General features: G+C 53.5%; 1 protein-coding gene across 6 annotated transcripts in view; it reads right to left on the reverse strand.

The window, feature by feature from the left end:
- The window catches only part of RILPL1 (Rab interacting lysosomal protein like 1), a 35,154-nt gene that overhangs the window by 4,425 nt on the left and 11,397 nt on the right, over positions 1 to 19,332 (reverse strand). For 3 of the 6 annotated variants that reach the window (XM_045296854.1, XM_045296856.1, XM_045296857.1), the window contains exons 3-6: positions 14,836 to 14,954; positions 13,995 to 14,222; positions 3,315 to 3,505; positions 1,689 to 1,781 (exon numbers count right to left, since the gene is read on the reverse strand). In XM_045296854.1, coding sequence (XP_045152789.1) covers positions 1,689 to 1,781; positions 3,315 to 3,505; positions 13,995 to 14,222; positions 14,836 to 14,954 — 631 coding nt within the window. The remainder of the gene's footprint in view (positions 1 to 1,688; positions 1,782 to 3,314; positions 3,506 to 13,994; positions 14,223 to 14,835; positions 14,955 to 19,332) is intronic. The other 3 variants (XM_045296855.1, XM_004709613.3, XM_045296858.1) reach the window with 1 other exon arrangement.

The raw sequence follows: 19,332 nt of genomic DNA on the forward strand, positions 1-19,332 counted from the left end.
GAGGCTGAGTTGCACTGAACAGACTGTGTGACAGAGACTCACAAAAACAGAAGCGACCAGATGGCACAGGGGAGGAAAGAGAGAGGAGACAGGCAGGGACGAAATGAAGAGCTGCCCACCCTGCCCCCACCCTGGGGGGGTGTCCCTTAGGCTTCCAGCTCCACCTTGAGGCAGCTCCCGCATGGACAAAAGGCACCCACGTCATGTCCTGCCCATGTAGTCAGGGGCCCTTTGTGCCAGTTGGTTCTTTCTTTCAGGCCCAAGAAGCTGTGCCCTCAAGGGAGCTCTTGCCAGCTTGGTCTCTCCCTCTGTCCTCCCCTCTCTTCTCCCTGCCCTCCCTCCCCTCCCTCCCCTCTGCTCCTCCCTATCACTCTCTTCTCTCTCTCCCTTCCTCCTGCCAGTCTGTCTCTCCCCACTCTCTCAGTCCGTCTGTCTCTTTCCCTGACTCCAGCTGCTTCCCCAGCCAGGTGATAAGCTAAGGGGAAGACAGCTGTGAAGACAGGCCCGGTTCCTCCTGGAACAACCTGGAAGCGAGGCCGGCACCCCCGGCTGCTCAGGAGGGTAGAACTAGGCCCAGTGTTGTGAGGACAAGGTCTTGAGAGTTACCAGGAAGCCCACATTGTGTGTGCCCCTCCCACTCACAACAGTCAACTCACAGGGTAGGGGCCAGCCAAGAGCTTGCAAACACCATGGGGTTCTCAGGAGCTGAGGCAGTCTGGTGGTCCCCTATCTCCCCGCTCTATACTCCTGGCTGGTTTGCCAACCTGCACCACTTGCTCTCACAAAACTTCCTCTGAGGGGAAGAGAGAAAGAATCGGGCCTTTTCCTTCAGGTAGAACATGAAGTCCCAGGAAAGACCCTCTGGGGGGGTCCTCAAGCAGCAGGATAATCCTGTGAGCATGAGGCTGTCCTGCGGAGTTCGGTACCTAAAGGCTCTGGGGCCAGGCTGCAGGACCCCGGGCCTGCTTCCTGTTAGATACCTGACTCCAGGCATGTGAGTCTCTCTGTGCCTGAACTATAAAACGGGAATGGCAGGGTCATGGTGCTGATTTAACGAACGATTCGATGCAGAGTGACCGGGCACACAGTAGGGACTTTTTACAGAAAGGCTCTCAAAATAGTCTGTGGATACAAAATACTACCAAAGTCTACTGAGGACAGAGATGGGCCATTTCTTTCCTGTGTGCACCCCAGAAGCAGGGCCCTCCCATGAGTGCACTAGACGCCCAGTGCTAGCAAACAGTTTCTCTCCAGAGTGACCCTGGACAGGGCTTCCAAGACTGTGATCTTCTGGGAAGCAAACAGCCTCATTTACTTTTCCCGAGGAATGACTGGTGGGTTTGAACCACCGGCTTTGTGGTTAGCAGTCCAGTGCTTATCCCATAGCGCCGCACACTAGGAGTAGGCCAAGTGACACAGAGCGCAAGTTTCAAGAACCCCACCCCAGCTCCTTCCCGGAGGGAGATGCAGCCTACCTGCCACAGACTCTATCAAGCTCCTTGACATCAGCCAGCAGGTCCACCCTCCTCCCTCCTCAGGGCCCTGGGCAGGAGCCCAGCTCAGCGTGGGCCCATTTCAGCCTGCCTTAGCAGGACATCGTGACGAGCCTGGCCCAGGAAGAAGTCACAGGACACGTGACCCTAGTCCAGCCTTGTGCAGAGCCCCATGATGCAGGACGCTTCACTTACAGCCGCTTGATCCCTGACTCTGGCTGGGGGGCTATCCTCTGGTGCGTGACAGGGGGAGGTTGGGATATCCGACTTTCCTCTTCCATCTCTTCACTGCAGAGGGAAGACAGGCATAAGAAAAAGAATGAAACGTTTCATAAGACCTGGAACATTCCAGAAGGGTTCTGAAAGGGTGCATCCTGGGAGGGGACCTAGAAATAGAAGACTCAGGAGGACAGCGACAGTCCTAGGCTAGGTCTTTAGTAATGGTAAAGCCACATCAGCATGGGGGGCCACCTGGGGGCTATGCACACAGGTGTCTGTGGTCCCTTTGGCCCAGTTGCTCAAAGGTGATTAATTTAAGAGAAGGAGGCCTGCATCTCTATGTGATGTTTACTTAGAACTGGGACGACTGTTTTTTGTCCTTGTCCTACGCTTCCTGGTCTCCAGACTGCTGCAGTTCCTTCCTGTCCTTACAGGAAGACTGGGTTCATATGCCACCTCCTCCATGAAGCCCTCCTGGTTCCCACCCAGTCCCCAAACCGAAAGCTGCCTCTTGTCTTTGAACACCTGGTGTACATTGTAACTCGTGTGGCAGGCAGACATCCACCCACTGTCATCGAGCCGAGACCCTAGAGAACAGAGAACGAACGGCTCCTGGGGGTCTGAGACTAAACCTTTATGGGAGTAGAAAGTCCCTCTTCCTCCTGCACAGTGGCTGGTGGCTTTGTGGATCTTGTATTTCCTCCCTTAGGACAGAGGTTCCATCCAAGCACCTGCCCCTCCTTCTGGCTTCCCATTCAACTCATTGTGCAATATAGGGCCTGAGGAGTGCTTCAAAAAACCCATGGAAAAATGCCATTCTCTTCTAATTCCATCTTTCTATGGACTTTTTAAATCCCATTTGCACTATGTGCTAAGCTCCATTTGAAGTGCTGCCACCACAGCTGCCAACAAGACAGAGGTTTCTGGTCCCTCGTTGGGTTCAGCCTGACTCAAGGACTGGCACCGGAGCGAGTGCGCACATGAGTGTCTCTGAGTCTATACATCCTTGGTAGCAGACGGTCTCATCTTTTTCCTGGTGGGTTTTGATAGGCTAGCAGCCCTCAGTGCCACCAGGTCTCCTTCCTAAAGATTACAGGCCTGCAAACAAGAGCCACCACACACAGTCTGTATAATAAACCCATAGCGCACAAGTCTCCTAGCAACCCTACAGGACAGAGCAGAATTGGCCCACAGGGATTCCAAGGGGTCAAGAACTCCTTTTACAAAGCTGAAGAGTTCGCCGGGAAAAGAAGGGGCGGGAAGGCCTGTAGGCTCAGACCCATGTCCGGGAGCTCTAGGCCAGAGAGAACCAGGCACACCAGGTGCCACTGAGTCACTCCTGACTCACAAGCGACCCCGTGGTGTCTGAGTAGAACTGTGCTCCGGGGGTTCTCAAGGCTGGTTTTCTGGAAGTACATCACCAGGCCTTTCTTCTGAGGCGCCTCTGGGTGGACTTGAACCTCCAGCCTTTCCGTGAGCAGCCGGGCCTGTGTACTGTTTGCACTGCCCAGAAGGTCTCCACAAAGGGTAGAGGTGTAGCCTCACAAGGCAGAAGCTCCGTGCAAACCCCGAAAGCCGCCGGCTGGCCCCAGGGTCCCTCACCTCTGGTAGCAGGCCAGCTCCTCCTGCAGCAGGAACACCTTGGACTTGAGCTCATTACGTTCGTGCAGCACGTCCCGCAGCTCCTGCAGCGTGAACCGGGGGCGGCTTGGGTCCTTCAGCTCCATGGCCAGCCTGTCTGCTTCAGAGACAGCCTCCTCTGCACCCGGCTCCATCTGGAGGAGGGAGAAGCGCTGCCAAGCAATTCCTGACCACCCCCGCCCGCCCCCGCCCTGAGTCCCAACAGAGCCCCAGTCTTCCATGCTCCCTACTCCCTGGAATTAGCTTCCCCAGGGTGCTATTTTAAGCGCCAGCAGGCGGGTGGCCTCTGCTCACGTTCTGTGCAGCTTGGCTCCCTCAGGAGAAGAAAGCCAGCAGCCACCTGCTCCTTGTCCACCCGCTCCACAGCCTGCCCACGGTCCCTGCACCGGCCTGCCCACTTTATCACAGATCACACAGAAAAGCCAGGGAGAGGGGAACCTGGCGCCTAGCCCCTCCACCCTCATCCACTGCCAACCCCCCTTCCCTGGGCGCTCATCTCTAGTTTGCACCAGGAGGCATCAATAACTTTCCCCAAGTTGCTAGAATCCCACACTTCTTGGGGTCCCCAGCACCTGACACTGCCCAGCCCACAGCAGGTGCTCAGGACACAGTGAATGAGGCTCATTGCTAGAGGCAGCCCGGAAGGCACAGAGCCCTCCCAGGGCCCATGGTGTTTCCGGCCTGTGGTGATGTGTTTGGCCTGGTGGGAGGTGGCAGGTCATCTCCCAAAGGAAGGAGCTGGAACCAATCCAAGGTGCCCCCACCCCAGTGTGGGTCAGAATTGCCTAGCACACAATTCCTGAGCCCAACTGTTGGGCAATGACATTGCTAATTCTGAGAGGGTCTGTCTGGTTCCCTGCAGATGGCCTGCAGACCTCAACCAAAAGACTGGTCAGGCTTTGGATTCCAGCATGCCAGGCCACCGGCCTGCCCCAGCCCCAGCCCACCCTCCACCCTCTTCATAGCAAAAGGGAGTCTGTTTTTGTTCTCACTGTGGCAACATACACGTGACATAAAATGGACTGTTGCCTGTTAAAACGAACAATTCAGTGGTGTGTCCCTCTTCCCCCACACTACTGTCTAGTTCCAGAACATTCTCATTGCCCCCAAAGGAAATCCTGTACCCATTGGCAGTCACTCCCCATCTTCCTCGCTGCCTGAGGACACCCCTCTTCTGGGCATTTCACGTAAATGGGACCAGTCACTCCTCGAGGGGTCACATGTTGACTGTCTCCCCTCCCCGTGCTGTGTGGCTAACGATATCTGTGTGGAAAGATGCATTTTGCTTATCCATGCATCTGTGGATGAACACTGGGGAGGGTTGGGGGTGGGATAGTGGTCCACATTTGGGTAACCTCGTGAATAATGGCCGTGCTTTTTGAGTCGCTGTTTGAGCCGCCAGCGTGCCCCGTGCCACCCCACTGGCAATAGATGAGAGCTCTGTCCCCTGTTCCTCGCCAGTGAGGGCGATTTTCCCATCTTTGGTCACGGTCCAAACTTCAGGTTCACTCACCCCTCCCTGCCCCACTGTCCAGGAAATCCAGGCCTGGCCAGGCACTAGGCAAGTCCTCACCTCTTTCACTCTGCAGGTGCCATCCAAGAGGGTAGGGGTCCAGCCCAGACCCCACTCCCCACGATCTTTGGACAAGTCCTCTCTGGCCCTCAACACCCCATCCAAGAATGTTTCAAAGGGCCCTCCCTTCCCAAATAGTCCACCGCCATCAAGTCTACTGTGGCTCAGATGGACTCTATAAAGGGGTCCCAAGGCTGCTTCATGGGAGCAGACAGCCTCATCTTTCTCCCTCAGAGCGGCTGATGGGTCTGAACTGTGGACCTATGGGTAGCAGCCCAACACCTCACCCACAGCGACACTAGGGCTTCTTGGAAGAAGGAAAAGGGGGAATGAAATAGAGTCCCTTGCCCCTCAGAAAAAGGCCCAGGAGAAAAGGCTCCAGCCAGAGGGCCCGAGGCCAGGTGGCTGAAGAATTCCAGCAGACAAGCAATGCCACATGTCCTGAGAGCCTGGAACAGGGTGTTCCAGAAAAGAACACTTGAAAGGCGACACTACACATTAGGGCAGGTCAGGTGGCAGGAGAGTCACCCAGAGCTGCGAGAGGGGAAGCTGGCTGACTATGCCCAGCATTAAGGCTGAGGCCACCAGGGGCCTCACTGCAGTGAGTGGGTGTGGGGGCAGGGGAAAAGATGCTAGAGGAGTCCATTGCCAAGAAATTGCTGAGGCCACCTCCTGGGTGGGTCAGGTCCTGAGGGGGCACATCTTTAATGTCCATCTCCCTCCCACCCCCTGCCCTGGGCTGCTGCTTGGACTCCTGATTGTCACATCCTTCTCCGTTAGCACTTTCCACCCTTTGCCACCCCTAGCAAGTGCCTGGTATCAAGCAGGCACTCAAAAATGACAGTGCTGCACCCCGCCCATTAACCACGGCCATCACTGCCATCCATGTCTGCTTATCAGAGACTGAGTACTGACTTTGTGGGCACTCTCAGCTTTAAGACTATCCAAGAATGAGACCCGGACGGTGGGGACAAGAGGGAGGGGGGATACACACAAATAGGAACTTACAATGTAATACAGTAACAGGCTATAGACAGTAAGTCTAAAGATCAGAGATGATGTTCCTGTGGATGCAGCTTCTGTGCCAGGGGTTTTGATGAGCACATAGGAGTTTGCCATGTACCCGGGGCAGCCATCACCAGAGGTTGCAGACTGGGGCCCCTCACAATTTGTGTGACTCTCTCTGTATTCTAACTCTTTTCAGAACCCACTGCTGGATGTTTTAAATCAGATTTCACACCAAAGTCTGGGGTTTTCATTTTTTGTTTTTGCTTTGTTTTGGGGGGGCAGGGAATTGACAGGACTTGGTCACACTGGGTCCACATTCCCACATGGCAACAGTGGGCCAGAGCCAGTAGCAGTGCTCCCTTTTCCATGTTCTTTCCCCCAGGTGTCCGTGAGCTCAAACCTCAGGGTCACTCATTCCCCCCAGCCCTGCTGACCAGGTCCTGGGCAAGTCCTCACCTCTGTCACTCTACAGGCACCGTCCAAGCCACAGGCTGCTAGACAAGTCCTCTCTGACTCTCTCTTCCCCACCAGGCCTTCAGCTGCCCAAGTATATCTCTAAGGCCCTTCCCCTCCTGGACACTCCCCGGCTTCAGGAGCAGCGGGTCTCCTCTGAGGCACCTCTGGGTAGACTTGAACCTCCAACCTTTCAGTTAGCAGCCGACCATGTTAACTTCGGCAGTATCCAGGGCACCGATTCACGGACGGCCTGGAAAGCTTGGGGCATTTCCATGCAAGTCTGCAAAACCCAACTTGTGGGGCTGCTGCTGCTGGGAAGCTGGGGCCCCAGGCCACAGGCAGGGAACAGCCCAGAGGCAGCCCAGACTGGCAGCTGCAATGGCTCTTCCCAAGATGCCAATCAGGCCCATCGGCGGCTGGCCGACTAGGCTTACTCCACCAGGGACAGAGGATGCCTCAGGTCATCTCAGCTACCCCTCCCAACACTGCTCACAGGTCCCTGGAGGCACACTGAGCCCAGCCAGAGAGAGATACCTGGAGCCAGCTGTTTACAGGGAAGTCTAGGGGTCAGTGACAAGGAGTGGGGCTTGCCCAGAGGCCTTGGCAGGGGCAGCACTCTTTCTCAGGGGCCCTCCGTCATGCTCCCTGCAGCCTCTGGGCATCTGGGGACACAGGGCCACTTCCTGTACGCCCCCCCACCCCCCACCTAGTTCCTGAATATCCCTTTATGCAGACCCTGAACCAGTCAAGGGGAACAACCACTTAGAAAAGCAGCTGTCACAGAGCTAATTCCCACTCACAGTGCCCCCAGCGGTGCCAGAACACAACTGGGCTCCAGTGGTTCCCCCCCACCCCACCCCCACCGCGCAGGAAGTGCCGGGCCATCGGTTGATTCTGGAACACACTGGATGGGGTTTCCCACTCCCACCGCGCAGGAAGTGCCTGGCCATCGGTTGATTCTGGTACACTGGATGGGGTTTCCCACCCCCCCACTCCCCTGTGCAGGAAGTGCCTGGCCATCGGTTGATTCTGGTACGCTGGATGGGGTTTCCCACCCCCCCACTCCCCTGTGCAGGAAGTGCCTGGCCATCGGTTGATTCTGGTACACTGGATGGGGTTTCCCACCCCCCCACTCCCCCGTGCAGGAAGTGCCTGGCCATCGGTTGATTCTGGTGCACACTGGATGGGGTTCCCAGGCTCTTCATCCTCAGGGGAGCACAAGGAGGCCTTTCTCTCTCTCTGAGGCCAAGCACAAAACCAGAATGCTTTTCACAGAGAGACCCCATGGGCAATTATTAATATTAGTTTCTTATTAATTTTCTTTAAAGCCCTTCAGACAAGAAGCTTTTCTTACAGATTTAAATCTAATTGTGAGAGGCAGGAAAACCTTCCACTCAAATATGAGCAGCTGGATTAATCTGGAAAACGGCATGCATGGTGGAAGAAAACCTTTCCTCGGCATGGCCCTCAGGACAGAGTAGATCCGTCCTGCAGGGCTTCCAAGGCTGGAAATCCTAGGGTAGCTGGTGGATTTGAACTGCCCACCTTTGGTCTAGCAGTAGAGCACTTTAACCGCAGTGCCCTAGGGGGTCCTTTAGCATAATATCAGCCAAAACCACACCCACTGCCATCAGTTCTAACTCAGAGCAACCACCCCGTAGGAGATAATGGACCTGCCGCACAGAGGTTTCAAGGCTGTAATCTTCACAGGAGCAGACCGCTCATCTTTCTCCTGAGGAGCAGCTGGTGGGTTCAAACCAATGGGCTTACAGTTGGCAGCCAACCACCTTAACCACTCTGCCACAGGGTCCCTGCTGCGGGAGAAGCCAGCTGTAAAAGGCCACGTGGTGTATGATCCTACTTACAGGAAATGTCCAACAGGGAAATCTCAAGAGACCGAGAATGGAGTAGTGCTTGTCGGGGAGCTGTGGGGGAGCAAGAAGAAGAGGGAGCTGACGGGGTGACGGCTCAGGGAGCAGGGCTTCCTTTTGGGTGATACTCCTGTCCTACGATTGTGGTGAAAGCTATACAACTTGTCAATGGTACGCTTGAAGGGGGTAAGTTCTATGGTATGTGAATGAGGTGCTGAAGTTGTGGATTTGGTGACATATCTTAAGTTTGTTATGGAAAAATATGTAAGGCAGAAAAAGAAAAAAATAACTAAAAACAAAAGTTTGGTGTAGATGCCCCACTCCTGGGTATCCCTCATGAGGGATTCAAGCAGGTACCTCACAAGCTTGCACATGTATGTGCACAGTACCAACACACACACACACACACACACAGAGGCTTGCCACATGCAGATGACACTGAATGACAGGGATGTGGCTCAGAGAGGACTACAGGTCAAAGGGAAAGTCAGAGGCCAAGAGCACTTGTGAGAGGTGATTTCTTTTCACTCTCGGTCCCTCTATGGCTCCCATCTTTCCCACCACTCCCACCACAGGACTGACTCCAGCCCCTAATCATGCCCTAGCTGCTCTCCAGCCTGGCCACTGCTAGTCCGTCTGGAACCAAGGTGGACACTGCCCATCCTACAAGACATGTCCCAGAATCTTGAAAGCTACAGCAGTACCCTCTGCCCTCCTAGGATCCCATGTCCCAGCCCCAAGAAATACTTGATGTAAGAACCAAGAAAGGTCACACTCTCATGTGACAGAAAAGGAAACCGATCACCAGCAAGATGGACTGACCCCAGGTCACACAGCAGTGAGATGGGGGTTAGCCCCCTGATAGTGGGCTCCCTTGTTTGGTTTCAGAGCATCCTGCACTCCACATGGCTCTGAGGGATGGATAAAGGCCACCCCAGCAGACACTGCCAGGCTTTGAAACAGATGAAGCCAAGCAAGTTAGTCTGAAGTGCAGCCTGACTTTACTACGCCCTCTCCCCTTCCCACCCTCCTCCTCCTTCCAGAAAGGGATGCTAAAACCGAAAGGCAGTCAGGCCAAGGAGGTGTGAAATGTCCTCCTCCATCATGTTGCTAAAGAGATTTGGAGCGGGGCTGGCAGCCTCGTGGCTAGACTGACATCCCAGGTTCCCAGGTTGGACCAGCCCCGCCTGGACGGGGAGCCAGGAGAGAGCTCTCACGGGGTCTGAGGGCCTGGGAGGACAGTGTGAGGACAGGGGTGGCCTGCAGCTTGATCAAGCATCTCTCTTTGACATCTGCCTGCTCCCATGCATCCCAGGGCCATGAGCCCACCTGCACCTCTCAAACCACCTACTCCCCCCCACCATCCCAGGACCACGGCGTTGGTCCAGCCCACGCCTCTTCTTACCACTGCTGCCACCAGCTCTGCTACCACAATGCAAACCAGAGCGGATCCTATCACTCTCCACTAAAACCCTACAAAGGCATCACTCGGACGGAAAGGAGCCAGAACAGAAGGACACCCGGGGGGTATAGGACCCACTCCTGTGAAATTGCCTAAAACAGGCAATGCTCAGAGCCAGAAAGTATCTGAGCTTCCGAGGGCTGGCGAGGGAGGAATACAAGCAAGCACTAGCAGGGACGGAGTTTCTCGGGCGATGGTAAAGAAGCGTAGGATACCAGCAGCGGTGACGGCTGTGTAACACTGTGAATGTGACCCATGCCACAAAACTGCACACTTTAAGAGTGGCTCACACGGCACTTTTTATTGCAGATACTTTACCACAATAATAACAATGAACCTGTGACTGGATCCTATCACACTGCTGTTTAATGTGTGGCCCTGGGTCCTCTGGTGGGGAAAGTGGCAGCTGCCTACCCTACTCTGGTGTTGCTTGAAGTTCCAAATGGGCCAGTTTCTTCACAGTAATAATACCATCTTCCCACCTCAGTCCAAGAAGCTTGAGAGGGCACCGTGAGGGATGGACACTGAATTTGGGGATGAACAAGAGGAATAACAGCACCCCTGGACACAATGATCGGTTCTTCAACCTCAACTCACAGATCACCTCCTCGGGCAGTGGCTCTCAACCTTCCTCACGCCACGACCCTTTCACACAGTTCCTCATGTGGTGGTGACCCCCCAACCATAAAGTTATTTTCATTGCTATTTCATAACTGTAATTTTGCTACTGTGATGAATTGGGTGACCCTGTGAAAGGGTCATTTGACCACCAAAGGGGTCGCGACCCCCAGCTTGAGAACCTCTGTCCTAGGGGAAGCTCTCCTGACCGCTCAGGCTAATTATGGTAGCACTTATTTTTCACTAATGCCTTCAGTGCAGCTTGGACGTCCGTCTTCCTTCAATACCACTGGTTCTTCATCGTATGCTACCTCTTGAAAGAGTTTACCATTAACTAATTTTTTGGGGTACTGTGAATCTGTGCCTTCCTGCCAGACTCTTTGGATGCTTCCTGTTTTATTCAGTATGTCACAGATGGAATCCTTCAGTACAGCAGTTTGAAGCATGCTCCTCCCCACCCATCAGTTCTTTCAGCTTGATAAATGTTCAGCTTGATAAATGCTGAGCTTGTTTTTCCCTGCGTCTTTAAACTCTGGGTCTTCGTATATTTCATTATAATACTTTGTCTTCTTAAGCTGCCCTTTGAAATTTTCTTTTCAGTTCTACACTCAAGAACAAGTTTCAGAGTCTCTGCTGACATCCACTTGGGTTCACTCTCTCTCTCTCATCTTTTCACAGACCTTCTGCTTTCCTCATGTATGGTGTGCCTAATGCCATCCAAAAACTGGTCTTCCGTTACGAGTGTTCAATGCATCAAAATCCATTCTTGAGATGATTTCCGAATTCAGGTGCAATTTTCAAGTTGTACTTTTATTTTATTTTTCTTCAGCTTCACCTTGAACTTGCATATGAGTAATGGATGGTCTTGTTCTGATTAAGATTGAGCTTCTCCATTGTTTCTTTTCTTTTTTTTTATACTCCATTGTTTCTTTCCACAGAGAGTCCATTTGATGTTCTGGCTATTCCATCCAGCAAGGCTACACACACAGTGCTTGCTGACATCTGTGGAAAACAGGCACTTCCCGTGAAGAGAGCTGGTCTTGCGAGATTCTCAGGTGAGATCCCAGGTTCCTTTTCATCATGACCAGTTTCCAACTACAGGTTTTTCTTCTGTGTTTCCATTTTTGCATTCTAATCAGCACGAAATACCAATGCATCTTAATTACCTTGAAAAAACAGGGTCAACTGCAGACTGCAGAATATTAGCAAAAATCTCTACCACCTTCATCGTGGGTATTAGTGGTACCAGCATTTGAATGGCCAGTGAGTCCTTTGTTTGTGTGTGGATATTATCCTACCCTTCTCAGCGCTGCCTGTACTTTAGGGTCTATCTCGACACGTTCTTTGCGAAAATGAGTACAATGCCATCCCTCTTCTGTTTGTCGTTTCCAGCACAGTATACCGTAGGATTGATTCAAAATGTCCAAGACCAGTTCATTCCAGCTCACTACTGTCTAGGATGTTGATTTTTATGCATTCCAACTTCTGACAACTTCCAGTTTTCCTAAAGTCATACCTGAGGCATCCTGTGTTCCGATTATTAATTAATGGACGGTTGCTGGTTCTTCTCATTTTGCATTGTGCCTCACTGGCAAATGAAGGTTAAGTTTCGCTCCATCCACGTCTTTAAGGTTGACTCCTCTTTGAAGCAGGAGACAGTCCTTCCCCGGTCCTATTCTGAGTGCCTTCCAACTGGAGGGGGTGCCATCGTCTGGCAGAGAATTAGACAATGTTCTGCTGCCATGTATAGGGCCGATGTGATCCAGTGTCTACTCCCAGGTTCTTCTCCCTAGTCTGTTTTCTTCTTTCCTAGCTCTGCTGAAACCGGAGTGGCTCTACTAGGAGTAGAAATACCACCACTGATCTGTCAGTTTCTCACAGGGTGTCGTATGGGTTGCTGGGAGGCCTGAAGTGACACCGTTCTGCAGTTAGATACTGTCCTTAGTCCCATTTTACAGAGGAGGACACTGAGGCAGGAGAGGCTAAAACGCTTTTTGAGTAGCAAGACCTGGATTTGAGTGCAGGCAGCTGGGCACAAGGGTCAGCGCCATCTTTAGTCATGGGAACCACGGCACCATGGCCTGTCCTTACCTACATCGCTCTTTTTTTTATTGAGACACAATTCACTGATAGGGGTTGGACTGTGTACCTCCAAAAGATAAGCTGAAGTCCTAACCATTAGCACCGATCCCTGTGGTCTTGTTTGGAAATCAGGTCTTTGCAGGTGGCATTTGCGCAGTGAACATGAGGTCATAATACTGCAGAGGGTTGGTTGAACCCAGTATGTTGAGGCTTGGCACAGGACGGGACTGGCTGGTGTCTCATTCTGTTGTACAAAGGGTCCCAGGAGCCAGAGCTAACTCATCGACAGCTAATCACCACCGCAACCCAATGACAGGCATCTTCATCCAAAAAAAGAGGGTAACGTAGACACAGAGGGAAGACTGAGGCAGAGCCTGGAGGGACACAACCATAAGCCAGAGTGCTGAGGCTACCAGAGCTCGGCGAGCCCAGGACCTTCCCCCTTGAGCCATCAATACCCTGACCTTGGACCTCTGACCTCTAGGACCGGCAGCCAGTCAACTTCTGTTGTTTTCTCTCTTTCTTTTTTTTTATTTTAACTTCTGTTGTTTTCAATCCCCCAGGTGGGTACTCACTTTGACACCCCTGGAAGTGACCACAGCCACCTACTCCACAAGTCACCCTTCGGAGTGTACATGTACAATGCCCTGCAGCAGTTACCACAGGCTCTGCCAGGGCATTTCCACCTCCCCAGGAAGACAGCCACTCCCCTCACTCCTCCTGGCCCCAGGCAACCAGGAAACTGCTTTCTGTCTCCGTGGACCTGCCCTCCTAGGCATGGCATTAAGTGGACCCACACAGTGTGGGGTCCTTTGAGTCTGTCTTCTGCTCGACGGTGTGCTGAAATGAAGGCCCATGCACGTTCCAGCGTGGGTCAGAGCTGCCTTCCTCTCTACTGAGTAAGATTCTGTCACCTGCCCTGGTGGCATAGCAGGTGACACATCGGCCACTAACTGCCATATCAGCAGTTCGAAACCACCAGCCGCTTTGTGGGAGAAAGATGATGCTTTCTACTCCCGTAAAGTGTGAGGATGCTGGAAACGCCGAAAGGCAGTTCTATTCTGTCCTCCAGGCTTGCCGTGAGGCAGAACTGGCTCGATGGCAGTGACTGGTTTGTTTTTTGGGTACTGCTCCGCCGTGTTGACACACCGGGATGAGGCTGTGATGAACTCTGAGTGCACAGGGTTCTGGGTAGACAGCTGCTTTCACTGATCTCAGGGACATACCTGAGGGCCAGGTGCTGGGTCCGAGTAGCTGACAACTGTTCTTCTCTGAGTGTAAGCTCCCTGAGACAGGAGCCAAGTCTATATTTACCCCTAAGGCATGCCCCCAAGGCAGCAATGATTTGCATGAATAAGTGAATGAATGGATAAGCAGCAGGCACAGGCTGGCCACCCCTGAGCGGAGTACCCTAGGCTAGAATGCTGGGAGTTCTGGTTTCTAGGCCCAGCTCTGCCTCTACTTGGCTGTGTGTCCTCAGGCCAGTAGTTTGTCCTCTCTGGGCCTACCATTTCATTTCCTCAAGTGTGATGGGGAAAGGCTGCCTCCCACCCTAGCCGGCCTCTGCTTACCTCGGGTTCCTCCTCCCCATTCTGGCACAGCTCTGCACCGCCGTGAAGCCTCTCCCGAAGCTTCCCAAGCTCTGTCCGCAGGCAGCCCATCTCCTGCTCCTTGGTCTGCAGGTCTGCCTCCAGCTCCACTTTCTGTTCAATCAGGGCCTTCCCCTGGGCCTCCACCACGGTGACTCGGTGCCGAAGATCATGGTTGATCTTCATCAGCCGGGTCTGCTGTTGCTGCAGCTGTGGAAAAAGGGGGAGGATGCTGGGAAGGGCTGCCATGGACAGTAGCTCAGGCTGTGCACTGGACAAGGGCAAAACGTCAAAAGGCGTGCCACCCCTTCTGTGGCCATCATAACTTAAAATGTGTTCACAGTCTTATAATAGCTCTGGTGGCAGTAAAGATGGGCAAGCTCTGTATTTAGGATGATCACTGTCTAAACAGATGAAAGGTGAAGTGTCTTGTCAGAATGAGTAGGTTATGACAACTTGCCAAGAGACAGAAGTCACATGCTTTGAGAAAAGGTGCCCTGCTGTCATCACGCAGCAGTTCCCGGTGGTATCTGAAGGAGCTTGGAGCCACTGGCCAGGTCCCCAGGAGCCCAGTGACACTGGACAACGCTGCCCCAGGACACAGAGGAGAGGTTAGGAGGACAGTTGCCCCCTCCCAGGGTGTGTGTGTGAGAAGGTTGCTGGACAGTACAGGGCTTCCAGCTCTTCCTCCAGGGTCATCCCTACACCTGCTGGTTCAGGGCTGATGCTACCAACCTGCAGGTAGGTTCCCACCCCACAGAAGCCAGAGAATGGGCCGAAGGGGAGAAGAGGGGCCCGAGGCATGGAGCTGGGGTACACTTACTGCTTCCACGTCCTCGCTCTTCAGGCCGAGCTCCCGGTCTTTGGCTCGGATCTCATCGCGCTGCTTGTCCACCACCTCCTTCAGCTTCTTCATCACCTGCCGCTCACGCTCCGACATGCCTGGGGCAGGGCGGCCGGGGCCAGCAGGTGAACCCAGCTCCGGCCCCACTCATGCCCTCCGACAGCTCCTCCGTCTGGAGGCTGCCTCCTCCCCAATGTCATCAACCTTCCTATCTCCACTCACCACAGTCTGCTCCCTGGTCTTGGATCCTTCCACGCTCAACCCCATGTCTGTGTGGAGCTCCACCTTCGAATCTCCCCAGAGTACCCCTCATTCTTCCAGCCTCGGCTCAGATGCTGCCCCCCCCAACACACACAGAGGTCTGCCCTGCTCCGATCACCCAATATAAAGTGACCTCAACGTCCACCACCTGGCCAGGTCCTCCCGATCCCAATGCCTGCTGATTGCCTTGCTAGCACGTAGCATCGTTAAAACCCAGTACCATCTCCTGGCTGCCCATGGGTCAGAGGAGAACAGGGATGTAGGATTTGGAGCAACTTTATGAGAGCAGAGAGATGGCCAGAACTTCCTGCTGCAGTCTCCTGGCTGGGCTCAAACCAGCAACCCTGAGGTCAGGCAGCAGCTAAGCACACTCTGTGAACGAACGCCACCCTGAGACTGTGCCTAAGTGCCTGAGTCAGTCTGTTTCTCATTGTGGTAACCAATATGAAACAGCATTAAAGCTGGACAACTCTAAGCATTTTTAATGTACAGTTCGCCGGCATGAATTATACACACCAATTCCCCATCCCCACAGCCCCGGGGGCCCCCGAATCTGAGGACAGATTCTGAGAAACTGAGGACAGAGGTTAGTGGCAGGCCTAGGCCCAGGGTCCAGCAAACTGGCCCAGACTGCAGGCTCTCCCAGTTCCTAGGCTGTCATCTGCACGGGAATAGACGGCCTCGTCTTTGCTTCATGCTGGTGGGTTCGAACTGCTGACCTTTTGCTGAGCCATCCAACACTTAACCCAGTAGGTCACCAGGGCTCCTAATACCCCCCAAATAAAGATACAACAAATATCAAAACACACTGCTGTCGAGGTATGACCCTTGATGCCTCACAGACAGGGGGAAAAAAAACAAACCAAAACACCCAAAACTAATAATACTGCCAGAGTTGATTCTGACCCATAGGGACCCTGCAGGACAGAGTAGAACTGCCCTTGTCAGTTTCCGAGACTGTAAATTTGTATGAGAGCAGACAGTTTCATCTTTTTCCCCAAGAGGAACGGATGGATCCGACCAATGCATAACCCCCTATGCCACGAGGGCTCCACGCCACCCCCAAGGTCACCCTAGTTCTGACCACCACTGTCGTCATCATCGATTAGTTTGGGCTAGTTGTGACCTTCATGTCAAAGGAGTCTTGCAGTGTGTTCTTGCTCAAAAAGTGCACACACCATAAAGCCCAGCTCACTGAGTTTCAGTGCAGCCAGTAATCACGGAAGGTCTGGTCCCCCCGCCCCCGAGGCTTGTGAGGGTCCCACCTTGGACAGAGTGTGGGTTGCCGCCTTTTTGTCTCCCGCCTTTGTGGAACGTCCCTGGGCCTTCCATCTCGGGTGGGTTTCCTGCCCACACAGATTCTGGCTGTCACGGCTGTTGCTGTGTGCTCGCAGAGCTGTGCAGCACTCCCCACTGTCTCCTTCCAGAATGTTTGCCCTTCCCTAAAACAGCATGCCCGCCCCACACAGCCCTTGGCAACCACTGATCTTCCTGCCCTCTCTGTGGACTGGCGTCCTCGTATGGCTGGTCTGCGGGCCTGGCTTCCCTTCACAGGGCAGCACGTGCAGATCGCCCTTCCCTTGGGTGCGGAGATCTGTGGATGGACGCCTGGGGGCGGTCTGTATAAGAATGGCCGGGGTGGACATTCATGTGCGTGCTTCTGTGTGGACTTAGGCTTTCCCCTCCTCTGGGGCCCCTGCTCAGCAGTGGAGCTGCTGGGGTGACCAGTAATTCTATGTCTCTTCTTCTGAGGGACTGCCAAGCCTTTGGTCCACTTCCCTTTTGCACCAGCAGGTGAGAGAGCTCTCCCTTCTCCAGGTCCTCGTCAACACTTGTTTTTCACCTCTCATTTTAAAAATGACTCCCAAGGAGCAGGTGTGAGGAGCCTCTGGGCGGTGTAAACATTGAACACGCTCGGATGCCAGCCAAAAGGTCAGAAGGCCGAGTGCTCTCATAGGAGCCTCAGAAGAAAGGCCTGGTGATGGCTCCAGCCCACCAGCCCCTGAAACCCTTTGGAGCCCAGCTCTACTCTGACCCACAGAGTCACCATGAGTCAGAATCACTTGGAGACAGCTGGCGTTAGTGGGAGTTGAGTACAGGTTCTCCAGGCTCTCGTATGTGTGTGCGTGTGGCTCGCTGTCCATGTCAGCTGCTGTCAAATCCGTCCCTGACTCCTGGTGACCTCACACATGAGGGGATGAAATGCTGCCCGCCCGGTCCTCAGCCGTCCCCATAACCAGGTGCAGAGAGTGTGAGCCCCAGGACTTCTGAAGCAGATTACCAGGTCCTCCTTCATCTGGAAGCTCCGCTGAAACCTCAGCACGACAGTAACGTGGAAGCTTCCACTGACAGAGAGGCAGGCGGTGGCAGCGCTTGAGGCACACTGCCGGGTACCGAGCCCAGCTATGCCACATTAGAAGCCAAAAGCCAAAGGCACTGCTGTGAGTTAGGACAGGGCATAACTGCTCACGAGGGTTCCTGAGGCCGTCGATCTTTACAGGAATCGTCAGCCTCAGCAGCTGGTGGGTTTGAACCGCTGACCTTGTGGTTAACAGCCCAACATGTAACCCGTAGCGCCTGGTCTCCAGTATGAAAAGCAAGAATTCTAGCCTTCAGTCACCACTGGCCCCCACCACGTGAGTGTCACGGGAGTTAATCTGTGCAAAGTGCTTACACAGGCTAGTCCAGCCTGCCTGAGAGCCACCAAGGATCAGCTGTTGTTTGGCCCACACTTTAGAAATACCAGTTCTCCTCGCTCCACGGGCTGCTGCTGGGGTCATACTAGCACTTGTAGACAAGTGCTTTGAAAAATGAAAAGTGTAAAAAGAAAAAAGAAAAGTGCTCTTACTAGGCTCATAGACACAGTTAAAAGCTGGAAGAGCTCTGAGCCATCATATCAGTCACCCAGCCACGCAGCACCTGGACCTCGATCTAAAGAGACACTCAGGCCCGGACACACAATGGTCAGAGCAGCGGCACTTGTGCTGGTGACCATGCAGCCACACTGTAAGCCTCCCACAGCTAGAGAACCCCTGAACAGGAGGAAGCGCCCTAGAGACTGGAGAGCCAGACCAGGGTGTCTGACCCAGGGTGCCAGACACAGGATTCACTAGTACAGCAAAACCTGCAAGAGTTCGAACCTGTGGATGGTCAGAGAGAAAAGTGCAATTACTTCTCACTAAAGTGAGTGACAGCAAAGTGGTTAGGTCATAACCCAACAAAGGTGGAAGAGTTACAGACACCGGAAAAACAAGGCAGTCCTGGTGACCTATGGCTCTCATGGGTGCACTGGGGGGGAATCAAACCCACGTCTCTCATAGAGAAGCCAAGAAATCGACCAGTGTGTCACCGATGCCTTATGTGGTCAGTTGTCCTGTCTTGTGATGAAATTGTTCTTCCAGAGGCCTAGAATGTGTTGAGATCTATGAGATTAAACAAGTGAGCGGAGATCAGAGGTGCCTACTGCCACCAAGAAAGAAGAGCTGAGAGTAACGTGAGCCCTTTGGACACAGGGTCCCTGTGCTGGGAACCTCCTAGACCCAGGGGAAAATCGATGCCAACACACATGGAGATCCCCAAGGAACACAAGCTCACAGAGTTGAAAGGAGCCGGTGGGGAGAGAGAGCCCTCCCCTAGAGCAGGGGCAGTGAGCCTGGATTTCTAGCTCCCTGAGCTGTGAGGGAATACATGTGTTTGTTAAAGCCACTCCCTTGCAGTAATGGCAGCACTAGAGAACTGTGACACAGACCCCCCGAGCTTACATTTGTAGGGCCTTCTTCTGCCCATCCCTAACTCACTGGGCTCCACCTTGTCCCAGGGAATCATGTGTCCAAATCCTATTCCTAGAACCCGAGTGAGAAATGTGTTTGCTCATAACATCCCATCCAAAATAAAAGTCAGCATGAAAGGCATGCCAGGCATCTGCCTGGTGTGTCCACTGGGGGTGTGGTGGGTGGGGTGGAGGGAGACTGCCACCAGTGGGAGCCCAGGGCACTCTCCCTGAAGGAGCCCGAAGAACACGGATTGAAGGCACAAGATGCCACTTCCGTCCTCCAAAGCTGCACCACCCAGGCAACTGGTGACACCCCAGCAGGGATTTGGGAAGTGGCCAAGGCACAGTCAAGCACTCCCTCTAGACAATGATGCGTCCAACACACACCGCGATATTTAGTTCAAAAACAAAAAACCACCTGCATGTAATTCTTACACACTTTT

Source organism: Echinops telfairi, unplaced genomic scaffold, assembly GCF_000313985.2.
Source record: "Echinops telfairi isolate 266 unplaced genomic scaffold, ASM31398v2 ScPeMD7_7412;HRSCAF=8450, whole genome shotgun sequence".
In the NCBI taxonomy this organism is placed as follows: domain Eukaryota; kingdom Metazoa; phylum Chordata; class Mammalia; order Afrosoricida; family Tenrecidae; genus Echinops; species Echinops telfairi.